Source organism: Megalobrama amblycephala, linkage group LG9, assembly GCF_018812025.1.
Source record: "Megalobrama amblycephala isolate DHTTF-2021 linkage group LG9, ASM1881202v1, whole genome shotgun sequence".
Taxonomy (NCBI): domain Eukaryota; kingdom Metazoa; phylum Chordata; class Actinopteri; order Cypriniformes; family Xenocyprididae; genus Megalobrama; species Megalobrama amblycephala.
In genome coordinates, this window is record NC_063052.1 from 24,760,616 (window position 1) to 24,786,725 (window position 26,110).

Genomic DNA, 26,110 nt, shown 5'->3' on the forward strand with positions numbered 1-26,110 from the left:
GAGCATAAAAGACTTTTTTCAAAAATATAAAAAAAAGCTTATCAACCTTAAACAGTAGTGCAAATTTATTTTTTTATTTTTTTTAAATTGGATTAATTAATACAAATACATCTTTTTTTTTTTTTTTTTTTAAAAACTAAAAAAGCCTGGTGGCAAAAAGCAGAATGACTCATTAAAAAATAGATCATGCACACATGCATGGATTACAAAGCAGACGTCACAGTAAAAGCACACAAAAAAAAAAACATACAAAAACAGAATAAAATAAAATAAAATGCATTTATAAAGCATGCATGCATACTCTGGTGCCGTTGTTGTTGTCATAGCAGCAGTTACCTGGGGTATCAGATTGGATCTGGGCAGGGAGAGAAATCTGAGAGGCTCCACAAGGACCTACGTCTAACAGACAGCAAAGTAAGGCTACAGCACACACCTACTCTGTACCTATTCTTAAGCACATGCATGTACACATTCACATAATAATCCACGTACACTTAAGTATTAATAACGTCTGGAGGTATATGGGTAAAATCAACACAATCTGTAGGCATACAGGGTTGTATAGGTAAAGGTGTGTGTATACGAGTGCTCACCTTTGCTGAGGTGCACTGGCATACTTTCAGACTTCAGCAGTCGGTGCTGATGCTGCGTTTGTGTGTGTGGCTGTGATTTCATCTGCGTGTTTGCCGGAGTGGTGCATGATGAAGGTTCGGCCAATGGTCGTGGCACTGGAGTTTGAAGGGGAGGAGCTGATATCACCTCACTGTTTATTGGTGAGATGCCACTGGAGCCGCCTCCCATCGGCGCAATGAGCTTCCGGCCAAAATTAAGAAGAGAACTGGATACTTTATTAATGTTGAGAGGTGCTGCTTTAGTGCTGGCCCTGTAGAAAAAGAAATAAAACATTTTCTAAATTGTAAATAAATGTATGTAATGTATAGCATCTATGTGCACAAAGTTATATGGACAAAAACACAAGATACCGAGTCTTGTTGACCAAGTCGGCTCCACGGGTTTTGTAGTAGTCAAGGTTTTGCTGAAACTGGTAGTTTACTGGTCGAGGATTATTCTAAAATTATATAAAAAGACATTTGACAAAAATAACTTATACTGAGTACATACTAAGCTTTCAGCAGTATATAGTGTCTCTGCTTTTTTAGTGTCAAGCTACCTTAAAGGATTAGTTCAAAAGTTTCTGATAATTTACTCACCCATGTTATCCAAGATGTTTTTGTCTTTCTTTCTTCAGTTGAAAAGAAATTAAGGTTTTTGAGGAAAACATTCCAGGATTTTTCTCCATTTAGTGGACTTCAACAGGGTTCAGTGCGCACTACACGATCCCAGCCGAGGAATATGTGTCTTATCTAGTGAAACGATTGGTCATTTTCTAAAATAAAAAATAAAAAATATATACATTTATCCACAAATGCTCGTCTTGCCCTAGCTTTGCGATGCCCCACGCATTACGCAATCACATTGGAATGGTCACACATGACGTAGGAAGTACCACGATAGGGCGAAAAACTAAACTAAACACTTGCTCGGTACTTCTGCCTACGTCATGCATGACCTTTCCAACGTGATGGTTGCATCGCAGAGCTAGTGCAAGATGAGCATTAGTGGTTAAAAAGTATATAAATTTTTATTTTTTTAGAAAAAGGCAGATCGTTTTACTAGATAAGGCCCTTATTCATTGCCTGGGATCGTGTAGAGCACTTTGAAGCTGCATTTAAACGGCAATTTGGACCTTCCACCGGTTGGTAACTGTTGAAGTCCACTATATGGAGAAAAATCCTGGAATGTTTTCCTCAAAAACCTTAATTTCTTTTCGACTGAAGAAAGTAAGACAAACATCTTGGATGACATGGGGGTGAGTAAATTATTATATTATATTATTATACATAAATATTATAATATTTAATAAATGTGTATTTTATATAATATATATATATATAAAATCTATTTGTAATCAAATATTTATATATTTCATAATATTTATTTATTTTTAATGATATTAAAAGTGAATTAAAAGTGAAAATGAAAGAGTCTGTATGTCCGACAGTACCTTAGGGTCTCTGAGGAATAGTGCTTTTAGGAGCAGTGAGTGGATGTCTCCGATAGGAGGATAGTGCATCAGGAGGCCGAGACACGTCTGAAAGTTACTTGCGATCACTGTGACGTGAAGAACACAGGAACGATACAGTTACTGGACTTTCAAATAAACTGATAAATATCTTCTAGAGCTCTTTGTAAAGATACATGTTTAATGCCAACAGGCATAAGCCAACTCATCTGCATGTCATTAGTATTGCTTGATATTCACAGAGCTCCAGGGTGAACACCCAGAGTTGATTTACGCCTTAGGAAGTCTGTATATTGTTTTCCTTTGGTTTATGTTATGAACAAAGCACAGATGACAGAGAATTTAACTTACATGCATCTCTGATGTACAGAAGCATAGCGACAAACACGTAATCCACCAAGTCCAAAGTGATGCTGTCTGCAAAAAGAGCATCCCAGACCACCAACAGATCCTGCAGGGGAAACTCCCGACCAAACAGCAATCGGACCCAGCGACTGCCCACAAACACACAGAAACAGAATTTATAACTTAAGGAAAGTTTGACTAAATTCAATAATAAGTGGTTTAACATAAATGTTTATATGCACCATGGAGAAATGACAAGAAATTATTAAATATAAATAAGTAATAAACCAACAGATATTATAGCAGCTAAAGCACCTTTGTTCCTTAGCTCCTTATAATAAGAAAACCAACAGATACTGTACAACAGTGGTTAAGGCACCTTTGTTGCTTGGCCCCTAATAATAACAAAACCAACAGATATAACAGGAGCTACAGCACCCTTGTTGCTTGGCCCCTAATTATAATTAAACCAACAGGTACAATACTAGTTAAAGTACCTTTGTTGCTTGGCCCCAAATAATAAGTAAACCAACAAATACACTTTTCCCATAATAATAATAATAAAAAGAGGTTGAAAGATTAGTGCAATGCTGAGTCAAAACACCACAACATGATCTGTTATAATGATGTGCGACATGGGAATCAAACCCCTCAACTTTCGAGTCAGGTGCTCATTGCCTTATCACACTGAATTTTTGAACATAAGATATTTTTAAGCAACATTATGCACATAGCAAACTTTAAATGGTATAAGTTTGCATTACACATAGGATTAGATTACACGATTTTCCAACATCCAGCCCATTGCTCTACGCAGTACGCCACGCTTAGGTTGTGGTTGTGCGATATCAAATAGACTTGAGTGAAAGGCACAAATACAATTAATGGCCCTAAAATGTTATGACATTTGGTCCTAAAAGTCTTTAAAACTATAAAAGTTAAGGTCTCATTGTAAGAAATGGCCAGAAATATAACAACTTTGAAGTTGTGAGATGTTCTATTTGTTTTCCTTAAGTATGGTATGTTATACTACAAAACGTTTTAGATTTTTTTTTAAAGTCATAACTGATACCTATCCTAAGTTGTTGATATCTCTAAATTATTTAAAAATGTTTTAACAGAGCATAGCTAAAAATGGTTCAGGTACACTGGGGATTTAAACACCCAAACTAACAGTTACAATACAGATTCAAATAAACTCTTGAACATACTTGGCATATCAGTAACATTTTGGACATCACACCATACAGGATTCGAACCCCCAACATTCTGGTCAAGTGCTCATCGCTCATCATCTCAGTGCGCCATGTACATGACACACAATTTATTTACTGCTGAAGAGACCCTTCAATATGAGGTGGAACACACAAAAGCTTTAGTTAGCATGCTAACCTATTAGCATACTAAGATAACTTGGCCAATAACGTAGCTTGTGCTTAATAGCAAAATGTTTGATAGCAAAAGAGCCACATCAGAAAGAATGGCCTCTAATTAATGTTAACCAATTAGCATGCTATGCTAACATATCATAGGTCAACAAACAATTTACTTACTGCTGAAGAGACCCTTCAATATGAGGTGGAACACACAAAAGCTTTAGTTAGCATGCTAACCTATTAGCATACTAAGATAACTTGGCCAATAACGTAGCTTGTGTTTAATAGCAAAATGTTTGATAGCAAAAGAGCCACATCAGAAAGAATGGCCTCTAATTAATGTTAACCAATTAGCATGCTATGCTAACATATCATAAGTCAACAAACACCAGCATTGTCCAATTCGGAAAGGTGTTTCTCAGAAACGGTAGCGAGTATCATAAACATGTTAAGCCATTTCTGTACAGCTCGGTCCAAAGATCACCTGAGCCGATTTTGGACAAGATTTGTAGGAAGGGTAGCACAAAAAACTGTTTTTCATATACATAAAAATGGTGGTCGAGCATAACGTTGGAAAATGACATGAGAAATCGGCATAAACAGTAGAAAGTAACAATACTGGGAAAATTAATTTCGGACAGAGTTTTCAGAGTTACAAGCGTTTTTGTAAAAAGCCTTATCTTCTGAATGGTAGGTGGCGCTGTCTTCAAACTTGACATGTACCTTAAAGACATGCTGGTGATAGAACATGCTATACTCAAAAATATCACAGTTTGTGTCAATTTTCAAAATGCCGGACAGGCATTTCTGCCAAACATTTCAAAAGTTATTAGCAAAAAAAAGACATTTTTGGATTTCATGACTTGTAGGTGGCACTGCTACCAACTTCCGCATGTAACCTCAGATCACAGTGCTGATGAAGTGTACCAAACTTTACAGCATCATAACTTTTGAACAAAAAATTCATCAAAACTCTTCAGGCATTTCTGTGCGGCTCAGTCTAAACTAAACTAAATATAATACATTTCAAAATGGCGATTACTGTAATGGGTGGAGTCCATGTAAGATATTGAATGTGACCAGCTTGAGGAGAGTAATCAAATGTACTAAACATTTTCTTTCGAGGACAAAGTGTTCAAAAGTTGAATAGTGAATATTTGAGCTGGTGGTGGAGGTATAGAGTTGGTTCTAAAAGGTTCCAAAAGTTGGTCAGATTACTATTCAGGACCACCACTACAAGTGTGCCAAATTTCATTGGGCTGCTGTAGACTCAAAAAAAAAAAAAAAAAAAAGGTTAATTCATACTCACATGCCATATATCTGGGGCGCTATCTCTAGTCTGTTGAGGTGCATGTACAGTTCAATGTCATGTTTTTTTACTAGCTGATCCTGAATTCGGTTGACTTTGGTCACTATTGCAACAGAAGGGCCGGAGTCCTGTGGTCTCGCAAATGGGATGCTGGTTAACATCTCTTCTTTTCCCTGAAATGTTTAAACACCATTAAAAGTTTTTAACAAGATTGAAGTAGGTAGCTGACAAAATATCAATGCAATTAATTTTACGTGAAATCATCCATAGTACCTTTCTGACCTCCCGCTCAAAACTGCTGAACCAGGGTTCTGCTGTCTCCATGAGCAGAGAAAACATGACACTATGGGATATTTGATGAAGAACAAAAAGACAGATGCAACAGGTTGAGCAAAGTGTGTTTAGCAACTATATGCAGTTAATCGGGCATGACAATTTTGTTGAAGATCATCCAGTGTGATAATGTGACGTTTACTCACTAGGCATCATGCTCATGGAATTTTGGATCCAGAAGGACTTTCATTTCTTCACTGCAATTGAGATACGAAAGGGAAGATATAGTTTAAATAAATATACTAAGAAACACTGAAAAGTCAATTAATAATGATTCAAAAATAGAAACACTTCACGGAACAGTTTTAAAGTTAAGTTTGAGCAAGTATTCAGAAGTTCGTGTGACAGTAGACAGTCTCGCCTGTGTGGTAAATAGGTCAGACCTGGGATTGGCCGTCTCACTGGCATGCTGAAACGCCTGGTGATCACAGTGGAGAACAAACACTATAGGGGCCAGTAACTCATGCATGCCCTGTAGAGAGACAGAGAGGGAGGGATGAAGACGAGAGAAACAAGAGGATAATGTAGAGAGGTAAATGCTTATTTTGGCAAAATTACACTACAAGATACGACTGAGCCAGTTTGACAGGTTATGTTGTGGTGTGGCAGTATTTGTCACAATCATTATGTGTGTATAAACCTGCTTATACAGTAGCTGCTCATTCTCTCGTGCATAGCAGAAGAGAATATCAGTCAGCTTCGTCCGGACATCCTCTTCCTGGAAGTACAGCATCTCTGGAAATCTGCAGACAATCAAGGAGCAACAGACATATTATATTATTATATTATATTATATATATATATTATATTATATTATATATATATTATATTATATTATATTATATTATATTATATTATATTATATTATATTATATTATATTATGTGAATATATTAAAAATAAAAAGCAAACTAAAATCAATCGTTTTAAATGCTACAAGTGAATTTAGGTATTACAGCATCATAAATGTATTTTAGAAATTATATATAAATTTTATGTGTGTTTTATAATTTCGATATTTGACTGAATTAATTAACAACTGAATTTCTCATGATCTTAAAAACCTTTTGATCTAAAGACTTATGAATGCTTAAAATGAGATTAGTAGACAAATGTAAATTGTGTCTAGGTACAGACAGGTTTACAATAATATAATTTTAAGTATATGCTTATTTAATGAGTGAGTAAAAATTGCAAATAAAAAGGTATAAATGTTTATAAAACAAACAAAAATTCACCATTCACACAAACATTGATGTCAGGTTTTTTTTGTTAAAGAAATTAACACTTTTATTCAGGAAAGACACATTAAATTGATCAAAAGTGACAGTAAAGACATTGACATTGTTGGGGAAAAAAAAACTATTTTAAATAAATGTTGTTCTTTGGAACTTTATATTAATTAAAGAATTCCCCCATATATCGATGTCAGTCAGAAACCTTGTATGGCCAAAAATGCTACTTTTCAAGAAATGAAAAACACTGTATTTTTAAAATAATTACATATAAATAATAACACTGTCTTGTTGAAGTTGATATTGTGGCTTTATGATCATATACTTGATTGTGTCAATGTATTAACATTTTACCAAAATTAAGCTCAATTAATTTTTTGACCGCATCTGAGACAGCAAGTAAGTGCATCGCATTACGTTTTCATCAAATTACAGATTATAAAGTTTTATAAAGATTATAAAGAGGCAAGGGAGGCAAGGGAGGCAGCAGTGCCTCAAAAAAAAAAAATAGGATGAGAAAATAATCCATATTACATATAAAACAACACAAATATCACAAATTATGACATTAAAGGTCCCGTTTTTCGTGGTTTTTTGAAGCTTTGATTGTGTTTATAGTGTGCAATATAACATGTGTTCATGTTTCGCGTGTCAAAAAACACAGTATTTTTCACATAATTTACTTATCTGTATACCGCTGTTTCCACTGTCATAAAAACAGGCTGATGACTTCCTTGTTCTATGAAGTCCCTCCTTCAGAAATATGTAACGAGTTCTGATTGTGCCAGCGGTTCCTGTGTTGTGATTCGACAGCTCTGAGCGCACCGTGCCCGGAAAGGTCACGCCTCTTACCATAACGTGGAGATGCACGCGCTCAGTGTTATTGTAAACATGTCTTTAATTTTACCCTATCAATTTGAGCCGGAATCAGACCCGGTGATTGGACTGCGGGATGAAAATAACAGCGTTTCGACGACATGGCGACAAACACACTCTACAGACGCAACTCTTGTGTATTCCTGTGGGCGGAGGTTAGTCAAAAAACTGTTTTAGTGACGTCATTAAAGAAGGAAGTAGAGGGATGTAGTCCAAACTGGCCGTTCGATGTAGGCGACTTCTGTTAAATAAAATCTCGCTTGGCATTGAACTTTGAGCTTTAAAATTTTACAGATTTTATTTATACTCTAACAACAACATTACACACTAACTAAAGTTTGAAACATGGGATCACAAAGAACGGGACCTTTAAAAAGAGCGCAAGTCACGCGTACTTCTTAAGGAACACTGCCCAACAGCGACACCGCCAGGTAAAGTTACAGCAGGAGTCATGCTTTACAGTCTATGGAGTCATGCCTCCCTTTGCTCTCATAGAAAACCATAGAAAATCATCAGACCCCCGGCGTGCGGTGGGTTTTGTGGGGGGTAATTGAGAATGAATGGGGGAAAGTCACGTGAGAGGAGGCAATGTCTCCATCGCACTATGATTGGATGTAATTGGTTATGATTGGATATGATTGGTTTATGCGATAAATCCCGCCTCTTGTTGACATACACATTCCGCGCGTCAGTTTGACTGAACAAATGATGGCGTCAATGGGAAGACTAATTGAAAAGTAAGTAAACAGATCACAGTTAGATATCACCGCTTTATGTCACGTCAAAATCAAACTCGAAATGGACTGAAAACATGATGACTGCGGGGTTTTTTTTAGTGAAATCCGCTTGGTGAAATTAAAAATACAATTCGTGTCTGTGACAGACGGTGTTTACGGAGCATGACTGATGATCCAAAATAGCCTAGGTTGACAATTAAAAAGAAAAACGGCAATACACAAATAAAATAAATTGTTTAAATTATTATTGCCTTTAGTTATTATTTTGGAATGAATGTAGAAATGCTTAAAACACTAACTTGATGAGATTGACTTGGTTTTGATAAATAGAACATTATATTGTTAATGTAAAATTACAAAATAGAATTGTATTTGTTGTTTTTTTATCTTTTTTGATGTAATGTAATGTTCATTTAACAAGGAAGATGTGTCAACGTTAAGAGTAATGCATGAATTTACACTCATTCATAAATAAAAAAATAATGTGCCTCCTCATTTCAGAACATGCCACAGATTTTATATATATATATATATATATATATATATATATATATATTACACATACATATATACATATATATATATACATATATACATACATACACACACACACACAGTACAGTCCAAAAGTTTGGAACCACTAAGATTTTTAATGTTTTTAAAAGAAGTTTCGTCTGCTCACCAAGGCTACATTTATTTAATTAAAAATACAGTAAAAAACAGTAATATTGTGAAATATTATTACAATTTAAAATAACTGTGTACTATTTAAATATATTTGGCAAAGTAATTTATTCCTGTGATGCAAAGCTGAATTTTCAGCATCGTTACTCCAGTCTTCAGGTGTCACATGATCCTTCAGAAATCATTCTAATATGCTGATCTGCTGCTCAATAAACATTTATGATTATTTTCAATGTTGAAAACAGTTGTGTACTTTTTTTTTTTTTTCAGGATTCCTTGATGAATAGAAAGTTCAAAAGAACAGCATTTATCTGAAATACAAAGCTTCTGTAGCATTATACACTACCGTTCAAAAGTTTGGGGTCAGTAAGAATTTTTATTTTTATTTTTTTTAAAAGAAATTAAAGAAATGAATAATTTTATTCAGCAAGGATGAATTAAATCAATCAAAAGTGGCAGTAAAGACATTTATTATGTTACAAAAGATTAGATTTCAGATAAACACTGTTCTTTTGAACTTTCTATTCATCAAATAATCCTGAAAAATATTGTACATTTGTACACATTAAATGTTTCTTGAGCAGCAGATCAGCATATTAGAATGATTTCTGAAGGATCATGTGACACTGAAGACTGGAGTAATGATGCTGAAAATTCAGCTTTGCCATCACAGGAATAAATTACTTTGTGAAATATATTCAAATAGAAAACAGTTATTTTAAATTGTAATAATATTTCACAATATTACTGTTTTTACTGTATTTTTAGTTAAATAAATGTAGCCTTGGTGAGCAGACGAAACTTCTTTTAAAAACATTAAAAATCTTAGTGGTTGCAAACTTTTGGACTGTACTGTATGTATATGTATATATATATACACATATACATATACTGACAGTTGGAGTTAGACGAGATTTAGTCACAAGCTCTAATACTTTTCATTGGTTAAATATTTGCAAAAACCACAGACAGACGTAAACGGTGACCAATAGTAATGATTTATGAAAAAGAAAAATGAAGATACAAGGTTTCCGCCACAGCAACAGTATTTTAAATTGTATTCATTTATAAATGAATTAATTGTTTTACAGAGTGAAATAATAATATAATAACAATCATTTTTAAAAATATTATTTCTCCTCATTGTAAATTGGGCCCCCCTGGACGTGCGAGAATAGGCACGTGCCTAGAATGCCTATGCATAAATCTGGCCTTGTTAGAATGATTTCTGAAGGATCATTTGACAATGAAAACTGGAGTAATGATGCTGAAAAAACAGCTTTGCCATAAAAAAAAAAAAAAAAAAATATATATATATATATATATATATATATATATATATATATATATATATATATATATATATATATATATATATATATATATATATATATATATATATATATATATATATATATATATATATATAAAAAATCAACAGAAAACAGTTATTTTAAATGGTAATATTATTTCATAACAATATTGTTTTTACTGTATTTTTCAAGCAAATACAGCCTTGGTGAGACTTCTTTCAAAAAGATTAAAAAAAAAAAAAAAATTTTTACCAACCCCAAACTTTTGAATTGTAGTGCATGTGTAGGCCTATAGGTAGTGCACACACTTACGTTCGTAAAACATCTTGTTTGATCATGCTCCTGAGCTCCTTATCCTGAAAGAACTTATTCCAGAGACTCTGAAAGAGAGAGACACAAAGAAACAGAAAGATATGAAGATATCAATAAGTAATGGACAGATTCATCCATTCTTATGGTTTTACTGAACTGAATGTTCTCTCACCCCCTCATCCTGTGAGAGTGGGTTGTTCACCACCAGGTCCTGTTGGCCGGCAGCTTTGCGAGGGTTTGTAATGTGCTGCAGTTCAAGATAAACAATCATGATTTAGTCTCAAAACCTACTGAAGACACATAAATCACTATCACATACATGTGTGAACAGTCACACATACCGTCTCTTTGATCTTTTCGTACTGTGCTCTGAGCTCCTTGGTACGACTGATCCATTGAGTCTTATCCTCTGGCAGGACGTCCAGATAAAGCTGGAATGAACGAAACCAAAGCTCATCATCCACTTCGTTTGGCACAGAAATTGCACACTTCACCTTTCAACCCCAGTAACAACAAAAAGACAATTTTCGTGCATTAGGTCTGTCATCTGCACGCTGTCAGGTAACCATTACCTTCCAGCATACGCTGCGGAATCGGCTGCTCCGTAATCGTCCATTAATGCCAGCCTGCCTGATCCGCGCCAGGTAGTTACTGTTCTGGAACAAATCATCCCACTCCTTTCTGTAAAGAACACGTCAAACAGAAAGTTAGAGGATAGAGATACTCCTTCACCACACAGCAGAGAGTTTCAGATGTGAATCTCTGATGCTTTGTGGCATTAGGGAAAGATGAATGAACTGAGAGACCTGTATGACGGAAACGTGGACTCAACAGCACTATCCAATGATCCTCCTGAAATTAAAGAAACACAGAAAATGGTTAAGACATCATAGTTGATGACCTAAACCCTCAACTGGAATCCAGTGGACTTGGAATAATTAACTTTTATATTATAATTTCATCTTTTTCATAGTGCAGAATAGCACTAGGTAATATTGCATATTAATAATTAGGGGTGTAACGGTACATCTATTCATCCTGAACCATCAAGGTAAGGATGTCACAGTTCAGTGCATACAGTCAGATGACAAATACAGTCAACAGTATCCAGCTGCAGCCCTCCAATCCAGAAGGGTGTGCGCACTAATGCAACACTGTTTGCTAACTGCCACAACAGGAAGAAGAAGAGACGATTTATGCACCAACCAAAAACAAGAGCTTGCTAGTAGCCTATACGCTGAGTTTCGATTAATTTTTTTGACGCACAAACTTCATGGAAAGGAAACCGCTACAGCAGAAAGCATCATGCTGTTTGTTTTCTTTATTTTACAAAAGCACAATGGCATTATGCCAATTTGTGATTTCTTGAAAAAGCGTAATACTCGCGTGCAAATAAGTTTGAAAATAGCCGTTGGATTTTACCACTCAGCATTGATCAATCTATCGATTAGAGTAACAAATCAAGAATTCCTTAATTAAGCAATCAGGAATCTGGGGGGATTGGCAGGAGTGCATTCTGTTTACTGCTTAGTGCTTAATACACTAAAGGAGGCTGTACTTTACCAATTACCTCAGGGGGACTAAATGCCATTAGGTGAAACAAACTGTTATTTGCACTACAGTCTGTTCAAAATAAATGAAAAGAAACCTAGCTTTGGGGATTTGTTGCTTTTTCCTGTTGTGCCAAACTCATATTGAACCGTGACTTCTGTGTACCGTTACACCCTTATTATTACTACAACCATAGTGATTTTTCAATTGAAATAAAATTACAAATCAAACACAAAAATCCCTCCTTGTCTAGATATATATATATATATATATATATATATATATATATATATATATATATATATATATATATATAAAAATTTGATTAATTACCCTGCATAAATCCAAACGGTCCATGTGAAATCAATTCAAAACTCAAATATTTTCAAAATTTAAAAAAAATATATATTTTTAAATATTTTAGTTAAAATAAACAAATATAGATGCAAGCCGGGATGACGGGCCAAAGCCCCGGTGCCACCGCCACTCTGGCAGCTTTAGAGAAATGCCGAGCCATAGGCATTTTAAGTGGGTAAATAAAAAAGAACTGTCAAAGTCGTTTGAATGACACCACATTTACTTCAGCCAGCTGGTGCCACTATGACCGTGAGCCACATCCATGAGACCATTTAAATTGAGACAAATTTCATGTATTAGGATGTCATAGGTCAATTTCAAATGAGCATGAAGCTATCAATTTCAGTTTCAAACTTTTGTAAGTCCACAAGTACTTAAGGTCTTTTTATATAAAACTATATTGTCAGTGCACAACAAGTTAACTGGTTCTATGCCTTTAATTTGTTATTCAAATTGATAGAAAAAAAAAAAGATATGGCCTAAGAGATTTCTTATCCTGTGATGCAGGCAAAAGCACACCGAAATGTTAATCTCTAAACCTTAAAGAGTGTAAAATAGACTCATTCTCTCTCACACACACACACACACACACACACACACACACACACACACACACACGGACAGAGTGAGAGGATCAGTTGGAGACTGTTTACAAGTAGAACTGCTTTCATCATTGATGATAAGAAATGTTTCTTGAACAGCAAATCAGCATATTAGAATGATTTCTGAAGGATCATGTGACACTGAAGACTGGAGTAATGATGTTGAAAATTCAGCTTTGCCATCACAGAAATATATTAAAATAGAAAACTGCATTGTAATAATACTGTATTTTTGATCAAATAAATGCAGCCATAAGTAGGGCTGTCAAACGATTAATCGCGATTAATCGCATACAAAATAAGTTTGCATGATATATGTGCAAGTACAGTGTGTAATTAATATGTATATATAAATACACACAAATTAATATATATATATTTAAGAGAAATATGTTATGTACAAAATAATTTTTATTCATATATAATATAAATTATATAAAATATAAATAAATACATATATGTGATCTGATCCAGCAAAATTGAGATTTTGAACTTGAGACAATAAGCTTTAAAATGATATCCTACTCAAAGTCATACCTTGAATGGTTTTAAAGATATACCCATTTGAATTATGGTCGTCTGCCCTCTTTTTCCAATTGAAAACCTGAGAAAATCGCTTTTAAAGTTTTTTTGCCCGTTTTTTTGTTGATATCTTTCAAAATCCATTGCATTTAAAGGGATAAACTATTTATTTTACAGCTTAATTTGACCAGACAGTTTTATATATATATAAATGCTATTAAACCAGGCTGAAGCTCAAATTATTTTAAAGTATTTATTTGAATTATTATTTTATAAGGCACTTTTACAAAGATTTACTAAAATCAGAAAGATTGAACAGAGGTGCTACATTTTTAGAGAGAGGGTGTGTGTGTGTGTGTGTGTGTGTGTGTGTGTGTGTGTGTGTGTGTGTGTGTGTGTGTGTGTGTGTGTGTGTGTGTGTGTGTGTGTGTGAGTGAGTGAGTGAGTGAGTGAGTGAGTGAGTGAGTGAGTGAGTGAGAGAGAGAGAGAGAGAGAGAGAGAGAGAGAGAGAGAGAGAGAGAGAGAGAGAGAGAGAGAGAGAGAGAGAGACCAGCAGCAGAGCTTAGGTTAGCAACCGCCAGTGAGTTTAAAGCTTTGGCCACTTTTTTTCTCTTTTTGACAGCGACATTTCTCAAATATTATTAATAAACAGAACTAACTTACACACAGTATACTACACTACACTATACAGTACTGAACTTGAATCTTTCTGAGGAGATCTGCTAGCTTGTTTACACAGAGCGCGCGCTAGTCTGACAGGAGGATGGCTGGATCAATCGCGTGCCTGCCAGTCGAAACGGGGCTTCCCATTGATAAAAATCAGCGTTTATGTCAGTGTGTTTACATTTCTAAGCTTTTTGATTGGTTCTATACAACGTGTAACACCATATTTTGAGAGCAGAGATAGTGACATTTCAGGGGATACTGGGAAATGCTCATAAGTGACGAGAGGAGTTGAGAAGTTCATTTTTCAGCGAATTTAGTAAAACCATGTCAAATTTAATAGCCATTTAAATACCTTTACTCAATTATCTGGACTACGAAACTTTGGGAGATTATTTTTGAAAGTCTGTTCTTTGAAATTAGCTTAAAAAAAAAAAAAAAGATTTTTTCATTGTTTTTCCACATTATCGGCCCATATCTTAAAATAGAACGTTGCGACTTCCGACTCATTTCGCCAGAGCGGGTCACATATTTATAAATATTTCTCAAAAATATACATGAGTGTGTTTGTATTTATATATACACATAATAATTATGCACAGTACACCCACATATATTAGGCAAATTCAAACTTTTATTTTGTATGCGATTAATCGCGATTAATCGTTTGACAGCCCTAGCCATAAGAGACTTATTCTTAAAAACATTTTTAAAAATCTTACAAACCTCAAACTTCTGAATGGTAATGTATACAAGTAAAATATTGCTGTTAATTACCATGTATTTTTATATTGGTTCATAAATTAAAATCATGAATTAAATATTTTTCTCTTTATTTAGAGAACACATGCCTTGAACATTTTTAACTAGATTACCATGTTTAGTTCTTCGATTAAATATGAAAGCCACATGAAAAAGAATAAATTACAACATAAATCTATTATTGCTGTATAATAACATTTAATATAATTTCACTTTCAAATACAGGTAAAACGTAAGTGCAAAGAGAACTGTTCTCTTTTTCACTCTTTTTCACAATTATGTCTGATTTTACTTCTGTGGGAACAACATTCCAGATTTTCTACTGGCAGAAGGGCTTTTAGAAAAAAATTTGGGTAAATTAGGAGACAAAAGAAATTGCACACCATTTTGAACATGATTCAATGTGATTTGATGCCTTTTTTGTTCTTAGAATATCAGTTATAGCCAATATTTATTAATAAAATATGCAGTCCTATTCTTCATACTGTTAGATCTCAAATTTGAATGTAAATGTATTAGGTGTCTTACGGTCTCTGTTCCTGTTGTAGTTCTGCAGAGGGTCATAACCAGTCTCCTGCTCTTCCTGCTGCAGCGGGTGTCGTGTTTCAAAATTTGGGTGCTGCATGTCCTGAAAAACCACAGAGAGAGATGAAGCCACAATCGACACCACAGTACAAAACAAGAACTACATCTACGCAGGTATTGTGTGGATACTCACTCTTCATAGGCCTGATCACAATGGAGACCACAGTCCACTAACCACTAATCTGACAACAAACAACAGAGCAAAACAAATGAATAAACAGACAGAGCCTAAACTAACAATATTAATGGCTTACATATCAAAACCATTGAATAGCATGAAGCAGTGCGATGGAAACAAATAAACAAAATTAACAACTGACAAAATGTCTTCTCCATCATCGACTTTTCAGAGCTGGATAGAACAGTAACTCATCAGATCAACATGGCAGAGATACTGTAGCTTTTATTATGTCTGGTTAGTACACAGCAAACAGACTGATAGTTTGGATTGATCACATTGTTTCATATATTCCAAAGCGGTTTGTAATCAAGTCCAAGTTTAGCTGGTAATTGTGGCACAGAATATAAATGTATTTCATAGCCAGAATGTTTCTAAATTCATTACAGCAACTTAAATTAAGAGTGCTAGCAACACTTCTTTAAATAACATTTAACTGGACTGTGTGTGCGAGTGTACCATCACCTCAGAATCATTACACCAGTAACACTTGTATTCATTTACAAGAATAACCAACCATGCTAACATTTGTTGTTCAGTGAATTAAAACATACAGTCTTGACGCAAACAAAGAAACAAAAACAGTGCTTATTTGATCTGTTGTATATGTGGTATCATTGTTCTGCGGTACTGAGGGTGCGCGAGCAAACACTGGCGGTGCCAAGCGCTGTCTGGAAGTGATTCCCAGCCATTTATAAACCAAAAATATCCAAGCTCAGACAATTCAGAGCCAGACAGCGCTGATGTGACAGCATTAGCCACTAGAAAGTGGAAAAAAACCGACCTGTCTGCATTTTTTCCCCCTATTTTTTAAACCTAAATACATTCCGTTGTTTTTAATGAGGTTGTATTTGGTTCTGAGTCTGACAGACACAAACTCCAGCAAACGTCCTTCATCAATTATGCAGATAAACTAATACTGATCTAAAATTTCAGTACAAAAACATACAGCCTGTGCAACTTATTCATTATGTATAACTGTGGTTTATTAGCTGATATATAAAGAAATGATGAAGCTGGAGTGGTACAACGAACACAAAAAATAACATATCAAATTAAGCAATAAAAAGTAATAATTATATAAATATGAATAATTAAATAATATAAAATAATAATTGTTCTATTATTATTATTATTATTAAATAGTAACAACTGCATCATATCTAAGCTAAAAGCATCACTCTTCATTGACAGTCATTCAAAATTTTGTTTTTTTTTTCCTGACAAAAATAACAAAATGTTAATAAATCATAAGTATTTCATTAGCAAAGATGGCAGAACATCCTGCACCAGCTGAGCAACTGCTTTAGAGATTAATGGGAATGCTAATGGATAGCTTTCTCCAGCTATTATAGACCTCCTTGGCCCAGCTCAATTAGATTTATGCATTAGCTCTGGTACAGTGGGAAATCCCAGAATCCTCTGCAGTGAAGTACAGTGCAGGAAATTAGCATAAAGCCTCAGGGACAACTACAGGAATGATTAAGTCAAGACAGACAGACACATGAATAATAATTAAAATATGCTAAACACTACAATAATAATAAAACTAGACGTGCAAGATGCCTCACACAAATGTATTCAACGAAGAGATTCACAAAAAAAAGATTAGGTAAAACAAATAAAAATAGAAAAGTAAATAGCTCTCTATAATTTGCTAAATGATATTCGGTTGGTGTAGCATGAAACTATTGCCTTAATGATCAATCTGTTTCTAACACTGCAACTACTGCATTTACTGTCACAGCTGCAGGCTAAAGGCAGCACTGATGCAATCACTTCCCAAATGAATCCTTGCATATTTCATTAGCTATACACATATGCGCAGTGAGCGCAAACACACACACACACACACACACACACACACGCGCACACAACATGCATAAATATTTATCACTGCACCAAATAACTGTGGTGAGAGAATTTACTTGATTCAGATGCAGGGGAAAATTTCCTGTGCTTGTATGTGTGTATGTGCTTATACACGCATAATCAATGAGAAAAGCTTGATTATGGCAGTATACATATAAATGTACATTATGGTGGCCATTTCTATAACACCAAAAAAGAACACATTAGGATTCTGTGATGCCAGGATAAAAACAATCCAGGATGCCAGGATGAAAAATAATCAGATATATTTGTTTAAAAAAAAAAAAAAAAAAGTTTAAAATTTTTCTTTAAGTTAAAAAATGTATTATTTTTTGGTATATATTTGAAAAAGGGTTTTTTTAATAAAATGGTTATTCTATAATAATATTTCAGCCCACCCCTTAAAGGGGCTATATATATGTAGAATTCAGACACCCTTGTTATTAGCGACACCGGTGGCCATTAAGTAAACTGCAGCCAGCAACTTATTGCTCATGCTCGCACTCCTGCTCAGGTAATGTACAAGAGACTGAATGTGATTCACTGCCCCAACATACTCACAGCGAAGTTTTTTTCTGTTCTTCACTTATAAGTAAAATATCAGAAATACCTATGCAGCAAACATCCTGATGCCATCCACACTGCTGAGAGCAAAGTTTAGATAAATATGTAAATATGTTCTGCGTGCTAGGGCTGTCGAGGTAAAGGAATTTCTCTTGCTGTAATTTTGAGTGGCTCAATATCATGTTTTTTTTTTTTTTTTTTTTTTTACATTTTTGTTTATTTATTTATTTGCTATTTAACTAAGTGTTAAAAAGTGGTCAACAGGCATGAGCATGAAGGAGACTCAATAAAACAGGCTTTACTAGTAATCCAAACAATCTGAATGACCAAGCAGGAAAATAATGAAAATCACACAATGCATAAAAGAGAACTGACCAAAAACAACTGAAACACAGGGTTATATAAACAGGGGTAGAACAAAGGAAATAAACTAGACATATGTGAAACTAATACATAACTATATTAGCAACTAATGAGGACATAATCAGTAACCAATGAAACTGAAACTAAACAGAGCAGAGAAACAGGAACTAAAGGAAACACAACAGAATGTCAAAATAAGGGTCCACATAACAGAACACAAACCTGACAATAAACTCATTGGGCTATTGTTATTCTGTATAACAGTTAGTTCCGATCCTCGAATCGGACTGGACGAGAGAAGACTGCTGATATTTCCCAATAGTATCCAGCATCAGCAGTGCTTGTCTCTGCGCGTTCTAGACAGGCTGTCAGTGACGGTAATGGACGGTCTTTGAGTGAGTCATTAAACTATTCATTCAACTAATCCATTCAAGAATGCTGATTCGTTAATTTATGAAACAAGGTGTTGAAATTATTTTAACTTTGAGCACCCCTTTACAAGGCTCAACCAACCAGAACATTACAGTAGAGACACATAGACATTACAGTAGATAACAGCTCGTTCAGCTGTTTTATCCTGAATATTTTATAAGCATTTCTTTTCACATTTCATTGAACAAAAGTGGCTCTCGGAATGGCGCACAACCATCACATCCTTTGGATTTTCCTGTTACTTGAAATCAATTAGTCTACAGGCTTTCACAGACAACCTAGGAAGTCGGGGAGAGTCTCATTTTTTAAAGGGGTCATGAACTGCGTTGTTTTGTTGTATACTAATGTTTCCTGGGGTGCACTTATAATGTTAGTATGCTTTTTACGTCAAAAATTATATATAGATATATCATAATTTATAAATAAAAGGCATTTTTGCTACCCTGATTTTAGCCTGCGTTTGAATGCCCCCGTTTTAAGGGGCGTGTCTGCTGTGAGACTTGTGTGTAAACACCCACTGCTGTGATTGGCTAACATCTTTCCATTTGAAATAGCCAAGTATTACTCTTTCTTTTAGCATGTTTTCACTATTGCAGCTCTCAAGTTTATCTAATTGTGAAAAGTGCTGCATTACATTTAGATATATGGCATTATATTTAGATCATGACATGAAAGGTTGCAGTGATGAACAGCCGATCACAGACATGTTGTCGAGTTCATGAATCATTACATTTCAGATGAAGCATTAGAATTAATATAGTTACTTACATGTTGTTGCATTACTTTCAAGTCCTTATCATATTGCGATTGATTTACCAAAGAATCCACAGTGAAATACCAAAGAGAAATAAATAAGCTCAACTGAGACATTCACATTGTTGAAAATAAATAACCATATTCCTAGCATTAGGATCCTTTGAAAGGTAATGTTATTTTTGTCCTGTTGTATCGCTATTCTCTCCTCCTCATCTCACTAAGACATCAGTGGGCGGGGCTAACATTGATGAAGAACGTCTTTAGTGCAGTAAAACCGATAGCAGAATTGTTGCTAAGCAACAAATGTGCAGTGGTGCAGTAATACTGATGCAATGAGGTTACGTTTCTAGAGTAATTTCAGGCTCAAACGCGGCTCAACCAATTATGAATCAAGGAACAGAACAATCCATTTTTATAACATTACTATATAAAATAATGACCTTAAAAAGAGGACAAATGAGCATCCAGCATAAGGATGTGGCGGTAGATGGACATGGCATTTCAAAACTGGACTGTCCAAAATAAACCTGGATGGATAGCCAGCCTAATGTACATATACATATGCCCATATATGGTAATATGATAATATGGTAGCATGCACAGTATAGTTATCATGGGCACTTCAAAATACTAAGAATAATTTCTTATTATGAATTTAGATTTTTAGAATACTTTTCCATCAACGAGTTAAAATTTACAACACTGTATGTATGCTACGTCAAAGACGAATGCTCACTCTGATGTAAAAAAAAGAACGCAACACTGATGAGAAGCATGAAAGAACAAGTGAATAAGATGAAAACGCACATTCACTTTCTTTTTTTTCTTTTCTTTTTTTTTTATTTAGGAAAAAGGGGGAACAATGCATATTAATGAACATTAAGACAAATGTAAATATGCCAGATTATAGCCTTAGGCTAATTTCCATCTGCGGACCCCCTGGCAGGTAGAGGTTACACATAAAAAGAAAGAAAGAAACGAAAAACTATATACAACACAATAAGACAAAGACAAACACGCTAATACAACAGTCAATATTAAAATACACAATAGAACAGCGACAAGTTAATTAGAAGAAGAGAAAGAAATTAATTTACAGTTCATCTGTATTGCACTGAGTCTAAGAGAGAAAGAAAAGTAATAATGAAATATGGATATTGCACAGGCCCATCTTACAAACTTAACTAATTAGAATGCAGTTCACATAGAGACAGTACATTCACACATTCTGACAGTAGATGGTGCTTATGGAACAGCAGAAATGCAGCCATTGCCCCAGCTGCACTACTCTCTGTTTCTGCACAATATTTACAGCTATATTCAGATATTTTGTATTTGCTATGGTGTTCATCATAGCACCAAATACTTAAATAGTTCATACTTAAAGCTGCAGTCTGTAATTTTGCCTCTTTGTCGCCATCTCTGTTTGAAACCTGCAATTGCAGTTTGCAGAATTATTATCTTTACGTGCATTGTGCCTCGACACGGCTCGTCAGCGCAAATGAATCTAATGTTTGCTGTCAATCACCACACTGTACTTCAGAATCACAGATTGTAGTCTTGGAAGTATGACCAAAATAAGAATTTTCATCTGAACAAGTAACATGTCTGCCACTTTTGTTCTGACTAAGGAAAATAAGCATTACAATAAATCATGCTGCCAATGGTGATTAAATCTAATGATCGCTTAGCTCATATCAAAACGTCAAAATGTGCAAATTATTATTATTGTTATGCTTTGTTTTCAAATTGTTAAAGGTGTTAAAGAGGATGTTTTGTTTTTGCAATATTACTTGAAACTGTCTTTACTAACTGATAAAAGACTATTTATTAGGTGCACTGAAAGGAATAATATTAATATACATCATCTGTGCACAAGGTAGGGCCTTAAAAACATCAGCCAATCGTTTACGCGATCATTGCGTAAACGATTGGCCCTCTGGCTTGTCAATCACTGCCGTGACGTTCCTTGTGCGAGACGTGCGAGACGTGCGCGGCAGCGCACTCCAGTAACTTTCCACACTCCACAGGCGTCGCATGCAATGTTTTTGTCAGGAGACAGGAGTAACAACTGCAGATTATGAGTTACCTGCGGTGAGTCCGACATAATGAATCCACTAACACGACACAGCGAATGCCAGTGGTAAACAAACACTTGTGTTCCAATACTTTTGCACGAGTTTTGGGAGGCGTTCCCTTGAAATGAGCTGTGAAGGGAGTTGTTCTTACGCATGCGCTCATTTCAAAAACTCACTAACAGTCTTCGGTTTCTCAGTCGACGAAAAGATCCTCTTTAGCACCTTTAATGTTAACATCAGCATTGCGTGACTGTGTATTTAATGTGTATTAGCGTTACCTGTAGATATCAATTTCTGTATAGTCTATTCTTCACTAACGTCAATTTGTCATATCATACAATCCGCCATCAAAATGATAAGTTTAATTATCGCAGCTGCTGTGAGAAAAGGCTATAAATGATCCTCCTCACATGCAATATAGCCTACTATGCTCCCACCAATACCACCCGAATTCTAAAACATTATTACAAGCTTACCGTTGTGAATCGGGCTAAGGTAAGGAGATTTTGAACACTGATTATGTACATGCTCAAAAATTTATTTTGGATCATTTTTAACCAACAAAAAAAAAAGGTAGGGACAGCAGCTTTAAATAAGTATAAAGCCGAGTTCAGACTGCATGATTTTCAAAGTAGTCGGGTCACTGTTCTTTTCACACTACATGACTATCTTGGCCAGCATTCAGTCGCTGCTGTGTTCACACTGTACGATGGATCAGCGACAGAAGGTTTCACACTGCATGACTTTACAATAGGAAGAATCGCCGACAACTCTGTCTGGCACACAAACTACATTTCACAACCAAACACACGCGAGATGTGACAAGGAAACAACGCGATATCAGCCGTGCAAGACCGGAGTTCTCACGTGAGACTGGGATTATTATTAAAAATGGTAGCCCGCAAGAAGCTTGCAATACGAATTGCCTGTGCGCTGATTTGCAGCGAAAACAAGAAAAGGAAAAGAAGAATATTGAGGAGGAAATGGCTGGGGAGACGAGAGGAACAAGGATTGTGTGTTCTGCAATGAGAGTGGTCTGTAACTCCTCCCCGATCTCCCCTCTGCTCTGTATCTTGCTCTCTTATTGGCTGTCGGTCATCGCCGATGTGGTTTTCAGTCAGAACACTTTTCACACAGCAGGATTTTGAATCGCCGACAGGTCCAGATATTTAGCATGCCAAATAACTTATGGGCGTCGGCGACTCGTCGGCGATTCTCTCAGATCGCGTCTTTGCTCATTCACACTGTGATTTCAGGCATTTGTCGGCGATTTCTCAAAACCTGTCGGCGAGCCAAAATTGGGGCTAAAATAGTGCAGTCTGAACTTGGCTTTAGCCTATTTATTTTCAAAAATTTGTTTACACGAACATTTTTACATTTAAATCTGCACTAAAACATACCCTAGATACTGACTTGTAATGTTCTGACTTTTTTTAATTGTTGTTCTTTACAGTTCTTTGCACTTAAATCTGTCTTATTTTTTGTGTTTTGTTTTATTGTATATAAATGTTCAGAGTTCAGATATAAAACCATATACATCATGGTATAAAAGCTTCAGCAATTATCATGTTATGAAAATTTGATACCATCAAGTCTATCAACACCAGAGGCTGATATCCATGCAACCCTATGCAAATGAACATAAGCGATTCAACTGTGTCTGTGTGTGTGCGTGTTAGGTAAAGAAATGAGGAACCAAAAAACTACTGTGAGAATGCTGAAATAGAAACCTGTGCAAAACCAAAATTAAGCTACAGAGCAAACATGGCTCATAAAAGTAAAGGTAACAAGGTGAAAAATTCATATTTATGAACAGGAATGCTAAAAGAAAGTTATTTTAGACTAGTAAAAACCTGAAACCTGAACAGTATTTTGAGAATTAAGATCACAAAATACTCCAAAAATTTAAGGAGTTTCATGAAGACAAAACCTAGTTCGCTACATCAAAACACCTGTGGATGCAGCACACGGTACCAGAGACTCAATAATGAGGGTTACAAAAGCAGACCAGACCTAAACCTGTTTAAACACACTCACATGCCTTCACTTCATCAGCCAATTACAGAGCAGACCTCCTTCACCAATCACATGACTCCTAGGAATTCAACAAGCTACTGGATGAACTCCAAAAACCCAACGTTATGAAAGTGCAATACATTAGTGCAGAAATATGCTTGGTCATAATATTAGAGCAGTACATACTTAAGAAAAGCATGTGCACATATTTAAAAATGCTACAGTTATGTTCTGTAATACATGCATTCACAAACATTAAAAACCTCACATGCTTTTGGCTAAAAAAAAAAGCTCACTATAAACTAAAGACATTCACAACTGCAAAGTGGAGAAGCTGAAAGGTGCTTTCCAGTATTACAGAACTTTCAAGTACATCTTTCTTCAAACATGAATTAACCGAAGGCCATTAGGTAATTGTAATCTGACATGGTTTGTATGGGTTTTATACGGCAACATGACAGGAATTTAACTCAGAAGTGTGTGTGTGTGTGAGCGCACGAGTGTGAAAACAGGCGGCAAGCTGGTCTTGTGATGCCATTGCAAGTCTTTAACTGTTGTTTATTTGTGTCCTCAGGTCCAAAGTCATTCATATAGACCATCAAAGCTCAGTCTGTCCTACTTCACAAATAGATTATAATGTTACATACAAAACTAAATCAAAAATATTCAAGGAGAAAGAGTAATGAATTCTCAGCAGGGGCGTCACTAAAATTCAGGTGGCGCAGGACAAAAAATGAAGTTTAATAAATTAATTTACTCTATATAAATGATATGCTTAATTTTTATTTAAAAGTTGTATTTATTTTATATCTAATATCACCATTGGAATTATACAGTATTGAAAACAGACAATATCATGGCTTAAAGAAAAATTAAAAATGGACATTTCTTGTTTTTTACTAAATATTGCTGTATTTATAATAAATAATTTGTTCAAGCACAATTTTTTGACATGTTCACTGGTATGAGGCCGGGTCAACCTGTCACGCACATGAGATCACAGCAATAGCAAACCAAAACCATTAAACCAATTCCTCGTTTTAATTTAAGGAAAAATGGACAAAAAAAAGAAGAAGCCGTTTCGCTCGAATAAATGTCACAGTAGTTAAGAAAAGACAACTTCTGTTTTATGCCGACTTTAATATCAGTGCTTTAAAAAGACTTTTCTTCTCTGCTAACATTAAACATAATATTAAACGGTTATTCATGTTCTCTAAGTTATGTATAAGACTTGTTTAAATAGACATTACAATACAGATTTGAAATATCGGCCATCATGTTAGCAATAAGTCACAGCATAAAAATAATTATTGGCTATCAACAAAACTGAAACATAAAAATGTAAGAATCAACCATTAAAAACCCATAAGTTATTCTGAAATTTAGGGGGAATATGTCCTATTCAACACCTATTGTGGTACATCCTTCAAACATGAGAACTAAGATTTCACAAAGCATCCCTAACCAGAAGTAAAAATAGGACACAAGCCTTCAATCCGTTACTAAACAAAACAAAACACAACATCTTCCCCAATGCCAGGATAAAAGAATGGAGAGAAAAATTTAAAGGACATGTATATTACATAAGACAGATAGGCAGATGTATATTACATCATAACCAATGAAATACAATTTGAAACTTACAGGCACCCCTACAGCCTAAATATAAATAATAAAAGACAAATTTCAAAGTGGTAGTTATAATCACTCATATGCATGTCCCTGACGCTTAGTGATTAGGCTTTACGTCAGAAAACATGTTAAAAGCAGTGAATAAAGTAAGTTGGATTTATTGATGGAGCTCTTGAGTCTAAAGGCCTTACGGGGCTGGCAGCTCCACACTTCCGATATGAATCATTGCACAACATTTCACACTTTTGTTATCGCCGCATTCAGGTTTGACAAGCACTCCGACAACCGTAAACGGCAGTTTAAATACAGTAAAGGGAATTCAGCTCACATATTTACCTGCAATGTTTCACGCGGGTCTGCCCATTCTGCACCGTGCAGTCTGCATGTAAACACTCTAGCGCGAGTCAGGCGGATGTGCCGCAGAACAGCTGATCAAGCACGTGACTCCGGACGGAAAGCCTGTGCGCGACTTCACATATCACAGAAATGTGCGCGATATTTTATCGTTATGTTTATGGAAAGTAGGTGGATTATGGAGAGATATTTCTTTGTATCACCAAAAAGCCACCATATAA

General features: G+C 35.2%; 1 protein-coding gene across 1 annotated transcript in view; it reads right to left on the bottom strand.

The window, feature by feature from the left end:
- The window catches only part of tbc1d5 (TBC1 domain family, member 5), a 32,567-nt gene extending 6,546 nt beyond the window's left edge, over window positions 1-26,021 (bottom strand). Inside the window, exons 1-18 of the mRNA XM_048202324.1 lie at window positions 25,872-26,021; window positions 15,778-15,826; window positions 15,588-15,687; window positions 11,409-11,454; window positions 11,175-11,283; window positions 10,944-11,033; window positions 10,775-10,849; window positions 10,603-10,670; window positions 6,087-6,189; window positions 5,830-5,918; window positions 5,593-5,643; window positions 5,387-5,456; window positions 5,114-5,286; window positions 2,435-2,577; window positions 2,066-2,172; window positions 984-1,069; window positions 594-883; window positions 337-399 (exon numbers count right to left, since the gene is read on the bottom strand). Of these exons, the coding sequence (XP_048058281.1) occupies window positions 337-399; window positions 594-883; window positions 984-1,069; window positions 2,066-2,172; window positions 2,435-2,577; window positions 5,114-5,286; window positions 5,387-5,456; window positions 5,593-5,643; window positions 5,830-5,918; window positions 6,087-6,189; window positions 10,603-10,670; window positions 10,775-10,849; window positions 10,944-11,033; window positions 11,175-11,283; window positions 11,409-11,454; window positions 15,588-15,684 (1,660 nt within the window). The 5' untranslated portion in view covers window positions 15,685-15,687; window positions 15,778-15,826; window positions 25,872-26,021. The remainder of the gene's footprint in view (window positions 1-336; window positions 400-593; window positions 884-983; window positions 1,070-2,065; window positions 2,173-2,434; window positions 2,578-5,113; window positions 5,287-5,386; window positions 5,457-5,592; window positions 5,644-5,829; window positions 5,919-6,086; window positions 6,190-10,602; window positions 10,671-10,774; window positions 10,850-10,943; window positions 11,034-11,174; window positions 11,284-11,408; window positions 11,455-15,587; window positions 15,688-15,777; window positions 15,827-25,871) is intronic.
- Between the last annotated feature and the right edge of the window lie 89 nt (window positions 26,022-26,110).